At 38.6% G+C, this 14,026-nt stretch overlaps 1 protein-coding gene across 1 annotated transcript in view; it reads right to left on the bottom strand.

The window, feature by feature from the left end:
* Positions 1-14,026, bottom strand: part of atp10a (ATPase phospholipid transporting 10A) — a 268,627-nt gene that overhangs the window by 109,027 nt on the left and 145,574 nt on the right. The window contains exons 7-9 of the mRNA XM_028800040.2: positions 13,578-13,830; positions 10,228-10,445; positions 3,129-3,323 (exon numbers count right to left, since the gene is read on the bottom strand). Of these exons, the coding sequence (XP_028655873.1) occupies positions 3,129-3,323; positions 10,228-10,445; positions 13,578-13,830 (666 nt within the window). The remainder of the gene's footprint in view (positions 1-3,128; positions 3,324-10,227; positions 10,446-13,577; positions 13,831-14,026) is intronic.

Below are 14,026 nucleotides of genomic sequence, written 5' to 3'. Positions count from 1 at the left end.
ATCCAGCTGCTTTCTGTTCAGGACATATAGAACACATTAGAAATGCAGAGTGTACTTAAAAACTTCTGCCTCTTTTCTCTTTCTACTATTCTGGTAAAGGGTAGATGGCCTTTGGCAAGGCAAGGAACAGCCATACTAAAAAGTTGAGGCGGCAGCAGATGTGGCTGTTTACAAAAAAATTAAAGGAACACTTTTTAATTAGAATATAGCATAAAGTCAATGGGATATTGATCTGGTCAGTTAAGTAGCAGAGGGGGTTGTTAATCAGTTTCAGCTGCTTTGGTGTTAATGAAATTAACAACAGGTGCACGAGAGGGGCAACAGTGAGACAACCCCCAAAACAGGAATGGTTTAACAGGTGGAGGCCACTGACATTTTTCCCTCCTCATTTTTTCTGTTTTTTCACTAGTTTTGCATTTGGCTATAGTCAGTATCATTACTGGTAGCATGAGGTGATACCTGGTCCCTACAGAGGTTGCACAGGTAGTCCAACTTCTCCAGGATGGCACATCAATACGTGCCATTGGCAGAAGGTCTGCTGTGTCTCCCAGCACAGTCTCAAGGGCATGGAGGAGATTTCAGTAGACAGGCAGTTACTCTAGGAGAGCTGGACAGGGCCGTAGAAGGTCCTTAACCCATTGGCAGGACCGGTATTTGGTCCTTTGGGCAAGGAGAAACAGGATGAGCACTGTCAGAGCACTACAAAATGACCTCCAGCAGGCCACTAGTGTGAATGTCTCTGACCAAACAATCAGAAACAGACTTCATGAGGGTGGCCTGAGAACCCGGCATCCTCTAGTGCAGGGGTCCCCAACCCCCGGTCCGTGGCCCACTACCGGTCCGCAGCCGTCTGACAGCCGGGCCGCGAGAGAACTGCCGGCAACAGCGACTCACTCAGAATTTTCAGAACGCTTGGCAGGCGGGGCTTTGCAGCGGTGCAGAGGGAGGAGAGAGACCGAGGTGAGAGACTATTACAACAAAGTATTTTTATGGTCCCGACAGTTTCCCCATATGACATGAGTCTATAGAAATCACGTTACTATGAAGTACATTCAACAGATGCTTTCATTACAACGAAGTGACCTTGAAATGCTTGAACGAATCATCCACAGAGCAGTTAGATCTGTGGTCGCAGCTCAGTTGTGCACGTTTGCACAACGATCCCCGAACAGAAACATTGCAAAAAAATCTCTTTCTTCGAACTTTCCTCGTACTGTTTTTTTGTTTTTTTTTTGCTGTTTTTGTTGTCTGTGGTTTTCATTGATTCCTTTTGCTTATTGCTTGTCAACATTTGAAAAACATCCATTGGAATTTAACTCATTGTCACTCTCCTATAGAAACGGCAGACACGAAAAAAAGACTGCAGTGTTAATGTTTGTGATGTGCAATCTGTTGGATTGGCAAATGTAAAGCATATGTCTGTGTTATATGCAAAAAAAGAAGAAAAATCTCAGATTGCAAACGTATGCGAACTGCTTAATAACTTTAATAATAATAGAAATGTTATGTAAACATGACCGACCGGTCCGTGGAAAAATTTGCATCTAATAGAGTGGTCCTTGCTGTCAAAAAGGTTGGTGACCAATGCTCTAGTGGGCCCTGTGCGCACTGCCCGGCACTGTGGAGTTTGATTGGCATTTGCCATAGAATGCCAGAATTGGCAGGTCCACCACTGGTGCCCTGTGCTTTCCACATATGAGAGCAGGTTCACCCTGAGCACAAGTAACAGACGTGAAAGGGTCTGGAGAAGCAATGGAGAATGTTATGGTGCCTGTAACATCGTTAAGCATGGCCGGTTTGGTGGTGGGTCAGTGATGGTCTGGGGAGGCATAGCCATGGAAGGACGCACAGACCTCTACAGGCTAGACAACGGCACCTTGACTGCCATTAGGCATCAGGATGAAATCCTTGGACCCATTTTCGGACCCTGTGCTGGTACAGTGGGTCCTGGGTTCCTCCTGGTGCAAGACAATGCCCTGCCACATGTGGGGAGAGTATGCAGCAGTTCCTGGAGGATAAACAAATTGATACCACTGACTGGCCCCCACACTAGCCTAACCTAAATCCAAAGAACACCTCTGGGATATTATGTTTCCATCTGACACCACCAGGTTGTACCTCAGACTGTCCAGGAGCTCAGTGATGCCCTGGTCCAGAATCTGGGAGGACATCCCCCAGGACACCATCCATCGTCTCATTAGGAGCATGCCCTGATGTTGTCAGGCATGCATACAAGCACGTGGGGGCCATACAAACTACGGTGTACAACTTTGAGTTGCTGCAATGAAATTGCGGCCAAATGTGGCATGAATTTTTTCCCCCATTCAGATTTGATGTGTTTTCAAAGTGTTCCTTTAACTTTTTTGAGCAGTTTATGTGTGTGTGTATATATATATATATATACACACACACACAGCCAGGATGCCCCCATAATGGAAGGACCGGGGGAGCAAGCATATTCAGGGCATTACCTCCCCTGGAATGCTAGAGGGCAGCCCCCCTGGCTTGCAGCAAGGGCATGGAAGTTCGGCCCTGCTGGGGCCAGGGGGGCCTGGTTGTCTGCTGAGCCGTTTGGTGCAGCACTTCCACCACACACGGAAGTGCTGCTTGAAGAAGAAGTAAAGTGTGTTTTGTGCTTGTGACTGTGCTGTGAAGGTGGGAAACAGGGAAAACATTTCCCATGTGGAAAAGAGGAAAATATTGTGTCCTGCATCTGTCTATGTTGGGGCTGGGCCGGCTGATGCGCACCCTGGTGGTCCTATATATATTATATACTATGTATACATTTTCTTTAATTTTATGTATTTATTTCATTTATATCAACTGTTCTGATGAGATGACATGCAAGAAAGAAAGAATTCCATTGTAGTGCATATATGTGACAATTCATAAACAAATAAAGAAAGTACTTTTTGAGGGAAGTATTTTATTATATTATAAAATGTTCAAATCACCTTTGATATTCTTAAACAAATGTTTTATGTCCATGAATAACATACTTGGTATAAAAATCAATTGCATTTAAGAATGTAAAAATGACTAATTTAACCATTTATACTGTTAAAACAACTGAAACATTGATATTCAAAAGGGATGGCATAACACAAAGAAAAAAAATACACATTTACCTTGTGTCTGGGCTGGTTTGGAGAGGAGACAATGACTGTATTACAGATTGTTAATGCAACAAAGAAATCAATTACATCAGACAATTCTGGGCTGAGGTTACTCAAATGTTGTCCAAGGTTTCTCATAACACTTAGCTGTTTAGCACAGTCATTCATCTTCTCTAGCAGCTTTGGGTCAGGAGTAATATCTTTTTCCTGTTTAAGAAAGTAAAAATGAACATTCATTATGTCAATAATTTTTCTAAAATCATTTCACAATGAATATGTCTACTATTTCTTACTCCAGGGCAATGTCTTACCTATTACAGTAATCCCTCGCTATATCGCGCTTCGCCTTTCGCGGCTTCACTCCATCGCGGATTTTATATGTACTGTAAGCATATTTAAATATATATCGCGGATTTTTTGCTGGTTCGCGGATTTCTGCGGACAATGGGTCTTTTAATTTCTGGTACATGCTTCCTCAGTTGGTTTGCCCAGTTGATTTCATACAAGGGACGCTATTGGCAGATGGCTGAGAAGCTACCCAACTTACTTTTCTCTCTCTCTTGCGCTGACTTTCTCTGATCCTGACGTAGGGGGATTGAGCAGGGGGACTGTTTGCACACCTAGACGATACGGACACTCGTCTAAAAATGCTGAAAGATTATCTTCACATTGCTACCTTCTGTGCAGCTGCTTCCTGAAGCGACATGCTGCACGGTGCTTCGCATACTTGATTTTTGATTGAAAAACAAACTCTGTCTCTCTCTATCTCTCTCTTTCTCTGCTCCTGACGGAGGGGGTGTGAGCTGCCGCCTTCAACAGCTCTGTGCCGCGGTGCTTCGCATACTTAAAAGCCAAACAGCCCTATTGATTTGTTTGCTTTTCTCTATCTCTCTGACAGGATCTGCTCCTGACGCGCACTCCTTTGAAGAGGAAGATATGTTTGCATTCTTTTAATTGTGAGACAGAACTGTCATCTCTGTCTTGTCATGGAGCACAGTTTAAACTTTTGAAAAAGAGACAAATGTTTGTTTGCAGTGTTTGAATAACGTTCCTGTCTCTCTACAACCTCCTGTGTTTCTGCGCAAATCTGTGACACAAGCATGACAATATAAAAATAACCATATAAACATATGGTTTCTACTTCGCGGATTTTCTTATTTCGCGGGTGGCTCTGGAACGCAACCCCCGCGATGGAGAAGGGATTACTGTATATTGTTTTATAATCATGAAAGGTTTTAGTAATTTACAGAAATTATATAAATTAAGGACCTGTGCCTGTGGACAGCAGTTTCACCAGGCCATTTTTAGGTATGAATCATGCAATAATTTTTTACTGCACTCTTTTATGACCTCTCTTTTAACCTGGTCAAGAGATTAACAATGCCAACAGAAGACCACTGTAAATTCAATAATAAACTCTTTATTCTTTAGAATTTTTTCCATCATGTTTCCAAATATTTTAATCATACAAAAGAGAAAAGCAATGTAAAATTTAATGCATGGATAAAAAGACAGGGAGAATGAGAGTAAAAAGTAATTGCTTTCTATGTTTATTTATAATGTTATTTTTTCTTAATGATTAATGTACTCTGAGAGGTACTGCTCATTTACACATTCATTTGAACTAAATATACAGGAAAAAATCTTTCACAGTAGCTTCTATCAGATTTAAAAGCAGTTAGATCATTCCATAAAATTCAAATTGGTAATAGTGTATTTTTAAAGATAGATAGATACTTTAAAGCTTTTAAAGTCAAAATTTTTGTTATTCACACTCAACATTTGACTTAAAATCTTCAGACAATCCCATCAGAGCAAGATCAACTGTTGTTAGGGTTATAAGATTAAAGAGAAAAGACTGTCAGGGAGAAAAGGAGCTCTTCTTTAAAAGTTTAATCATGACTGCACATCTCTGTTACAGAAATTAAAATTTAAAACACTTTTCCATGTTTACAAACATTCTCTTTAACTTGAAGGTGCAAATGTACAGCAAAATGTGCCTTGTGACGTAATTGGAGCTCCTAGGCAAATTAAACTGTTTATTGAAACACCAATCATACAAGATTCTTGTTGGAGACAGCTTCAAAGGGATAATAAATAAAAAGAAACTGTCAGAGCATTAATGTCAGACTTTAAAACCTTATCACTAATGCGTTTTAAAATATAACAAAAGATGTAATGCGTGTAGACTAAAATGTCTTTTTACAGTTTTTAGAAAGAGTTAAAAGTAGTGCAAAGCACCATCAGGCACTTTTTGTTTTTGTGTATTTAAAACACCACCTTTAGATAGAGGAAACCTGCAGGATGCTTTCTGCTCAGTGTTACTGGTTAGCAAGCATACCATATGCATCCTATGCCTTGAATCCTATTAGTGACAGAATTTCCTATGATTTTTCAATTTCAAAAATGCTCTGGGTTGTTACTTGGGCATAAAATTTGGAATATAACCCCTTGCTGGAAAATCTAATTTTTACTTTAAGGTACAGTCGTGGCCAAAAGTTTTGTGAATGACACAACTATTGGTTTTCACAAAGTTTGCTGCTTCAGTGTTTTTAGATCTTTTTGTCAGATGTTTCTATGGTATACTGAAGTATAATTACAAGCATTTCATTAAGTTTCAAAGGCTTTTATTGACAATTACATTAAGTTCAATCAAAGAGTCAATATTTGCAGTGTTGGCCCTTCCTTTTCAAGACCTCTGCAATTCACCCTGGCATGCTGTCAATCAACGTCTGGGCCAAATCCTGACTGATGGCAGCCCATTCTTGCATAATCAATGCTTGGAGTTTGTCAGAATTTGAAGGTTTTTGTTTGTCCACCCCCCACTTGAGGACTGACCACAAGTTCTCAATGGGATTGAGGTCTGGGGAGTTTCCTGACCCAAAATTTTGATGTTTTGTTCCCAGAGCCACTTAGTTTTCACTTTCACTTCAACTCTTAATATCAGCTATGTTAAGCTTTAAGATACTGGAATGTAAAATTGTTAAAACCCATAAAACAAAGAATAATGATAATGCTTTTGTAAAATAATAAAGTCATATCCTTTATGTGAAAGGTCAACATACTGTAATTCAAAAAATGTGGGATTTTTTTAAAATTTGTAAAAAAATAAAAAATAAAAAAATAACACTGCATACAATTCAAGTCGAACTTACATAATGAATTACTTCATAGTCAAATGTAGAAATTAATGTATACTGAAAAGGAACAGGGTTAGTGTAGTATTCCTCTAAGAGACTCGTTTAACTGAAGGAGAACCTTTAAAACTGAAACAATTAAAACATTCTACTGCACTCACAAAGAAGGCTAAAAAAAAAAAAAAAAAAAAAAAAAGACGTTAGGTGTGTACGGTTCTTTTTCCAAATTAAGGTATTACACATATTTCAGTGTACTTCAAAATTCAAAAAACAGATTATAAAGTATTTTTTAATAAATTGACAAATCAAATCACCCCTCAAAGCAATCGTTAAAGCAAAAAAACTGAAAGTGAATTAGTAGTAGTACAGTACTGTAAAAAAGTCTTGGGCACTTGGGAAAATTCAGAGCCCTTTCAAAATAATGTCATTATTTGTTGTTATTAATCAATACTCTTCCTAGAAACTGCTATAAACAGTGATAAAAATATAAATGAAATTAGTATTTGCTATAACCACCCTTTTCCTTAAAATCAGCAGCAATTCTCTTATGCCCACTTGCATGCAGTTTCTGAAGGTGCTCATGAGATAAGTTATTCAAAGCCTCCTGCAGAACCTGCCATAGGCCCACTACAGATTTTGGCTGTCTTTCTTGCTTCTGTCTGTGCAAGTAATTCCAGACTTGATGATACTGAGATCAGGGCCATTTGCCATCACTGCAGATGAATTTTTCATGATTTTGGCCATGTGTTTGAGGTCATTGTCATGCTGCAGAATGAAACTAGGACCGATCAGACACCCTCCTAATGGTACTGCATGATGGGTATGGATTTGAATGTATTTCTCTGCAGTGACACCCATCAGTTTTAATAAAATTACCAAATATGCTTGCAGAGAACCTCCATCTTACTTCACTGCTGCCTGTAGACATTCATTATTCTTTTATTTTTCGGTGGGCAAACTTTCTGTTACAGACAAAATTTTCACATTTTGACTCATCAGTCCAGAACACCTACTGCTACTTCTCTGCACCCAAGACCATGTACTTTCATGTGTTGATGAGCTGCTTGACTTTATTTCCACCTTGCAGAAATGGGTTTTTGGTTGCAAGTTCTGATAAGACTTCTCTAGACTGTAAATGGGTATGCCAGGGTCCCAGTGGTTTCAACCAGTTCTGACCCGATGGCGGTGCTGGACATCTGATTTCAAAGGGAAGTAAGCCTGATGTATTTCTCATTTACTGCACTCATTTTATGTGGTTGACCTATGTGTTTCTGGTCATCAATCCTGTCCATTTGTACTTTTGCAGAAGAACTTGGGAAGCACATCTGGAAACAGCTGTCTGCTGAGTTAATTGTGCTTGGGAGCGACCTTGATGATACAGGATGATTGCTTTGTATCTTGTCACTAAGATTTGCAAGTAAACAGCCACATCTACTGCCACCTCACCTTTTTAGTATGGTTACCACTTTTATCCAGTAAAAGTATGTCAGAGAGATTTGCTTTCAAAAGGTTGTATAGCATATTTTTTCTCTATGCCACCGCAAATGCTGGATAGAGTACTTTCACTGTGAGAGTTTGCAGATAAGCATTTACCCCCATTAGAGCATCTGTTTTCATATCAAAGTGGTGTACAGGTCATTACTCAGTCTGATTTTTTAAATGCACAGTAAAGAGACTGTCAGCTCTTTCTCCAATAATGTAACAAAAATCCTCTGCTCTTGAAAGAGCCCTCAAATGTCACTCTGTAATGAACTGGGGCCTCATGTATAACTACGTACGTAGAACTCACACTATAACACGGCATAAGCACAAAAGTGGAAATGTTCGTACGCACAAAAAAATCCAGATGCATAAATCTGTGTGAACGGCAACTTCCACGTTCTTCCGCTACATAAATCCCAGTCAGCATGAAAAGTAACACACATGCACGCGCCTGCTGTCCCGACCCAACTCCTCCCATAATTACGCATCTTTGAATATGCAAATCGGTATAAATAGCCCTTAAGCTCAGCCTTCTGTGAAAAGACAATGGCAAAAGCACAAGGGAAAAAAGAAGAATTTCAGCGAATACCAAGTGGAGGCAAAGAAAAACGTACTATTTGTTGGTTTAAACAGTGGTATAAACAACAAAAGGAAGTTGATCGAGTGACATAGCGTGTCGGAGAAACTGGAAAGCTCAAGATCACAAACTCGCAATGAGTGTCATATGAAAGCTTATTAGAGTACAGAGAAAAAAAAAGGCACACAGTGGGGAAAAAAGCACGAAATGTCAAATTTAATCTCGAAATTTCCACTTTAATCATGTAGTTTATTTTGTCATTAAAGTAGAACATCATAAACTTCATCTTAAAATCGTTTAATTTACTAGTTTCTCACATCCCATCGTAACTAAAGCAGCACGTTAAATGCTTTGTTCTTATTTGATCTTCTATGTGCTCTGTGTGTGTGAATCACTACGTGCTTCCGGGCTTTCTCTTCATCCGACAGGACACAGAATCCATTACATTTGTAATATTACAGATCTCTGAATAATTAAAATACTGAGATGTATACGTGATATCATTTTCATGATGATAGGAGTTAAAGCATGTTATTAAACATGGGAACAAGGTGGCGCAGTGATTGTTCATGTCTCATGCATGATGCTTGCTGCACATGCACGAACTTCGATGAAATACTTTATTGTAGCAGTACTGTCTCTTTCAAACCTACTAACCCCCAATTCCTGTCCTTACTTTTCTTTCTCCAAATACCCAATCACCAGACAATCAGCTCTGTAATAGATGTTAAGCCATCTGTAAGCTTAGAACGCTGATTCTTCAAAACTTTTAAGGAACATTGAAATATCTTCGTAGTACATGTTTAATTATTCTATCCATCTATCCTTCCAGTGTCGCGCCAGCACCAGCAAGAATACAGCACGAGGCAGGAATAATCCGTGAACGGAGCGCCAGCTCCTCGCTAGCACTGCGGCAACATGTCCTCACATGTTTAATTATTAACAATATAGATTATTTAAATGAAGTTAAAGTTTGTATCTGTAAAATATAATAAACACATTTTGCTGCATTTCATCTTAAAAATGATATCGTCATCATATGTAAATACGCGCTTTATAAAGTGGGTCAGGTTGTGCAATATTGTAACTGTAGTGCAAGTTTCCAGTGAGGTAATTGTACTTATAAGTACAAACAGTTCTACAAGGAGCACTTGATGGACCGATTGAATGCGTTTATAGTTCTTGGGATGAAACGGTTTCTGAACCGTGAGGTCGGTACAGGAAAGATTTTGAATCGTTTCTCGTGTGAGAGCAGTTCAAGGCAACATGTGCTTAATGCTGAATACAGATAATTCTCTTTCAAATCAGCTGCTGTAGAGCTGTGATTCCCCATTCAGATATAGTGATATAAATACTCCGAGTGGTGCAGTGAGAGTAATATGGAAAAAGATGATCTGCTATGGCAACCCCTAACGGGAGCAGCTGAAAGAAGAAAAAGAAGGTGCATTGAGAGTAACAACGCTAAAGTAGCTATGGTATTTGGAATACTTTAGCTATTCCCTGGACCATTATATTTTGATAGGCATATATTACTAACATCTAGATTCTGCAGTGACAACAATCTAGAAATGGTTAGCACTGCAGATACCAGTACCCCTTAAGAATAAGTCCACACTGTGACTTTCCTGCTTTCCATTTATGGACACCATCAAACATGAGGATCTCTAGCATTACAGTGCCCAGCTATGCACTGATTCAATCCTTAGGAAAGGTCTTTGAAACACCACATTATTAAGTAACCTGTCAGGGTAAAGACCTGAAACCAATCATATACAGTACATATAGAAATTGTTTAGAAGACATCTAGATTTTACTCTTTCCCACAGTTTTCCTCCCATATTCTTTCTTTTTTATAATTAGAAACTACAAGAACATCCAAGCTGTAAAACAACGATCCACTAAATAAACTACTAACCATGGGACTGCTGAAGGCTGTATGTTTAGAAAGGATGCTGGCTCTTTTTGCCTCTGCTCTGCTCCCTGTTCTACGATGGGACTTTGTGCTTTGAGTTCTATGCACAAACTTGTTGCTCTGATGACTTGTAACACTGTCACGTCTTGAAAGGGTATCTGGCTTGGGTATGAAGTCCTCTTCTTCAGAGTCATTTTCTTGGTACATTGCTAATCTTCTTGCTAAAAACAATCAAGAGTAAACGAATTATTGAAAAAGTAAAAAGTAAAAAAGTAAAATTTATAATTTCTTATTTTGTCTTTTATTTTTCTTTTCTTCATTATGTAAAGCACTTTGAGCTACTTTTTTGTATGAAAATGTGCTATATAAATAAATGTTGTTGTTGTTTGTAAATTAGTGCTAATTAAAATATGAGCACTGAGTATTTTTATTTTTTTGAATTGTGATAAATCATTTTTGCAATCGAGCTTTAGATAAATATCTTTATCTTCAAATGATCATCCATCTAAGTTTTAGTAAAACAACTGAGATGAATGATAAAATATTTTACATCAATCTTTTGGAGGCCCAGAAGAAGATGACAGATGGTTATACATATTAGCAACAGTCATACATGAAACTACATTTGCAGTTAACAATTAAATGAATCCGGAATTGAAACTAAAATATTCACAGAATGATAATAAACAGCAAAGCCTCTATTTCTTGACTTTGTCAGTGCAGTAAATATTTCCGTCAATAACCTTATATTCAAATCTAGAGGGCTTATTTATCCAAATTTTAGTTAGCAACAGAAAGGTTTAAAGTTGAATTTACCTTGCATATACAGATCAAGCCCATTTATGATTGCATAGTTTTGTAATTTATATGTAGACAGGTTTCAAGGCTGGGTTGAGAATGATGATATGTTGTTTAGCAGATGCGATTAAGAATTTCACTGTACTATAATGACTCTACTTGTGGAACACATGGATCTCTGGTCCTCAAACAAAAGGGCATTAAAAGCTGTAAAGACCACCAATATGATGATTAACTTGATTATGAATTCTGAACATGTATACACCAAATACTGTGGGATTATCAATGTGGGCTGTAATGGATGGCAAAGATAAGAAGATGTTGATACCACCTATGCGTTCTTCCAGCTCTCAAATAAATGTGGAAGGAAAACATAGGCAGAAATGATGTAATGTGGAAATCCAAAAAGAAATAAAAGTTTTATTGAAAAAAGAGCATGAGAAACACAAACACGAACCAATGCAAGAATGTGATGAAACATTAAAGCAAAAGCCTGAAGTGTTGTGTGTTGTAACAGAATTGGTCTTGTGTATAAGCAGTGAGGAATTTCTTTTTAACTTCTGGGAGCTGAATGACGTTTGTCTGTGTTGGAGTGGTGTGGTTTTGCAGGTTGTTGGAGGTTTCAAGCAGCACAATACTGAAACATTCAATTGAGGATCATGGGGGGAGATAGTGGGAGCCTTCCATTAATTTTAAGTGATGTGACAATTTTGATGTGGTCAATTTTTCCACCTTGGAGTTTCAAGTGATGTGATACTTTAACATGTGACCAAGGAGTTATCTTGCTTGGAGGTTCAATCATGCGACAAGGAAGTAATTTTAGCATCTGGAAGCTTTATGACATCTGTGTTTGTAGTCTTACTTCTTCCTTAACGTGCCTTGTATTTTTAAAGGCTTAGGCGTAAGGGCTGTTTACGTTAATGAAACCTTGCTGTTTTGTAAGCAAATGAGGAGCAAATGAAGAGAGATGTCTGTATATGCAGGCTATTGTTTATTCCTGAACTTCCTGTGTAAGGTCTGGCTGATATTTCAGCGTGATATGTTATTCTTGAACTTCCTGCGTAAGTTTTAACTGATCTTTCACCGTGGTATGTCTGGCAGTCTCACTATTTCTCTTGAAATGGCTCCTGATCTGGTCCAACGGTGAGGTCTGTGGTGTTTGTCACACCTTCATTGTGTCCCGCTGTCCAAGCACGTGTCATTGGCATGTGAACCGTGCATCACTCTCAGCAGCAACCGCTGATGTGCAGCAGTTCCTATTATGATCATGTGTATCACTTTGTTTTGTGATAAAGTTCTTATGTTGTACTTGACACTCAGCAGATGGTGATTCGGCGCTGCCTGTGCGATGTGCATCACAGGAGTTGAACGTGTCTGCATTGACATGCATTTGCTCCAATACAGACTCTCATGGATGCAAAACATATAAAGCTGTTGACACTGTGTGTGCATTCTAAGCTATTCATTCCTGAACGTCCAGGGAAAGTTTAGGCTTATCTTTTGATCTGGTATGTAAGGAAGTGTCTTGCCATCTAATTGCGGCCATGAAGTCACAGCTTGTGTTTTTTTTCTTGGTCAAACAATATGTATTTCTTTGTTTTGTGAGTGGGGTATACGTTTGAAAAAATTACCTGTCAACTGTTGATGCACCTGCATTCTGTGCCCCTCAGTTGATACACGTCAATGTTGGGTGGAACATGCTTCATTTCCTGCTGATTTCACCGGGTTTCTGTTCCTGTATGCCACACCACATGCACACACCTCAGCTCTGAGACATGTGGTGTCCTCGCTCGTGTTGTGGTATCAGGTGTATTTTATGTCAGGCGATGCATGCCACTGCTTCTAAAAATCAAATTTTGGGCCAGATGTCCAAATCATGGGCTGCATTGCAAGTGTCATGGAATAAGCTGTCGACTGAAACCAAAATAAAACTTCAAAGGCCAGGTGTGCATGAGTTTTTGCATGAAAGACAGATAACCCTTTCCATGTTGTTTGTATACATAAACCTATGATGACCACACAAGTTTACTATAAATAAGCCAGTATAATAATTGCTTTTCAGTACTAGACTCACACTGGTGGAACAAAGATTGGGGCCTTAGTGAGGTCACATCACATAAAAAAACACAGTAAGAGACTACTTGGACTGGAGTGTTTTTTGATATCCTCCTGTTTTTTTGGGGAAAATAGTAACTTTTTTAAAATGAATATGCAAACCTAAATGCATATTCCTCAACCAAGTATGACTTAACACTGTATATGAGGAGTTAGTACCTTCACCCTGTATTTGTGCGTGTTTTCTTTTCACATCCCAAAGAAGTTAATTGATAATTCAAAACTGGACCCATATGAGTGCAGCTGGATGTGTATAAATATGCCCCTGGCTACTCCGGCACCTGGTCTAGTGTTGGTTCCCATATTACGTCCAGCGCTGTTGGGCTTGGCTCTGACTCCTAGAAAACTTGAACTGGACATGTGAATTACAAAATGTATGAATGGATTTTAAAAATACTTGGGTAACTAAAGAAAAAGCATATTAATAAAAAACAACTCACCATTGGCATCATGAGAGTATTCTTCTCCTGCTACAGTACATCTTCGAAACACCATCTTGTTTTCTGTCAGTGTTCCTGTCTTGTCAGAAAAGATATACTGTATCTGTCCTAAATCTTCAGTGATGTTAAGTGCTCGACACTGAAGTTGGGAGTCTGTTTCTTCATCGTACAAATCCAAATCTTGGTGAATAAAATACACTTGGCATATTTTAACAATTTCAATAGATACATAAAGAGATATCGGAATCAGCACCTACAAATAAATAAACAATCAGTTACAGGAACAAAAAAGGCAGTATCCAAACAGAATCAACTGCAACATCAATTCAGATCTAAAGGACACTACACATGTTGTTTGTCTATATACCGAGATGTTTTTTTTCCTAAAAAATTTAGAAAGTACTGTTCATGAATACTGAAACCAGATAATGATCACAATCATAGTAATC

This window comes from Erpetoichthys calabaricus, chromosome 4 (assembly GCF_900747795.2).
Source record: "Erpetoichthys calabaricus chromosome 4, fErpCal1.3, whole genome shotgun sequence".
NCBI classification, from domain to species: Eukaryota; Metazoa; Chordata; class Cladistia; order Polypteriformes; family Polypteridae; genus Erpetoichthys; species Erpetoichthys calabaricus.
The sequence above is the reverse complement of the archived record's forward strand: the minus strand, read 5'-3'. Positions and strand labels throughout refer to the sequence as shown.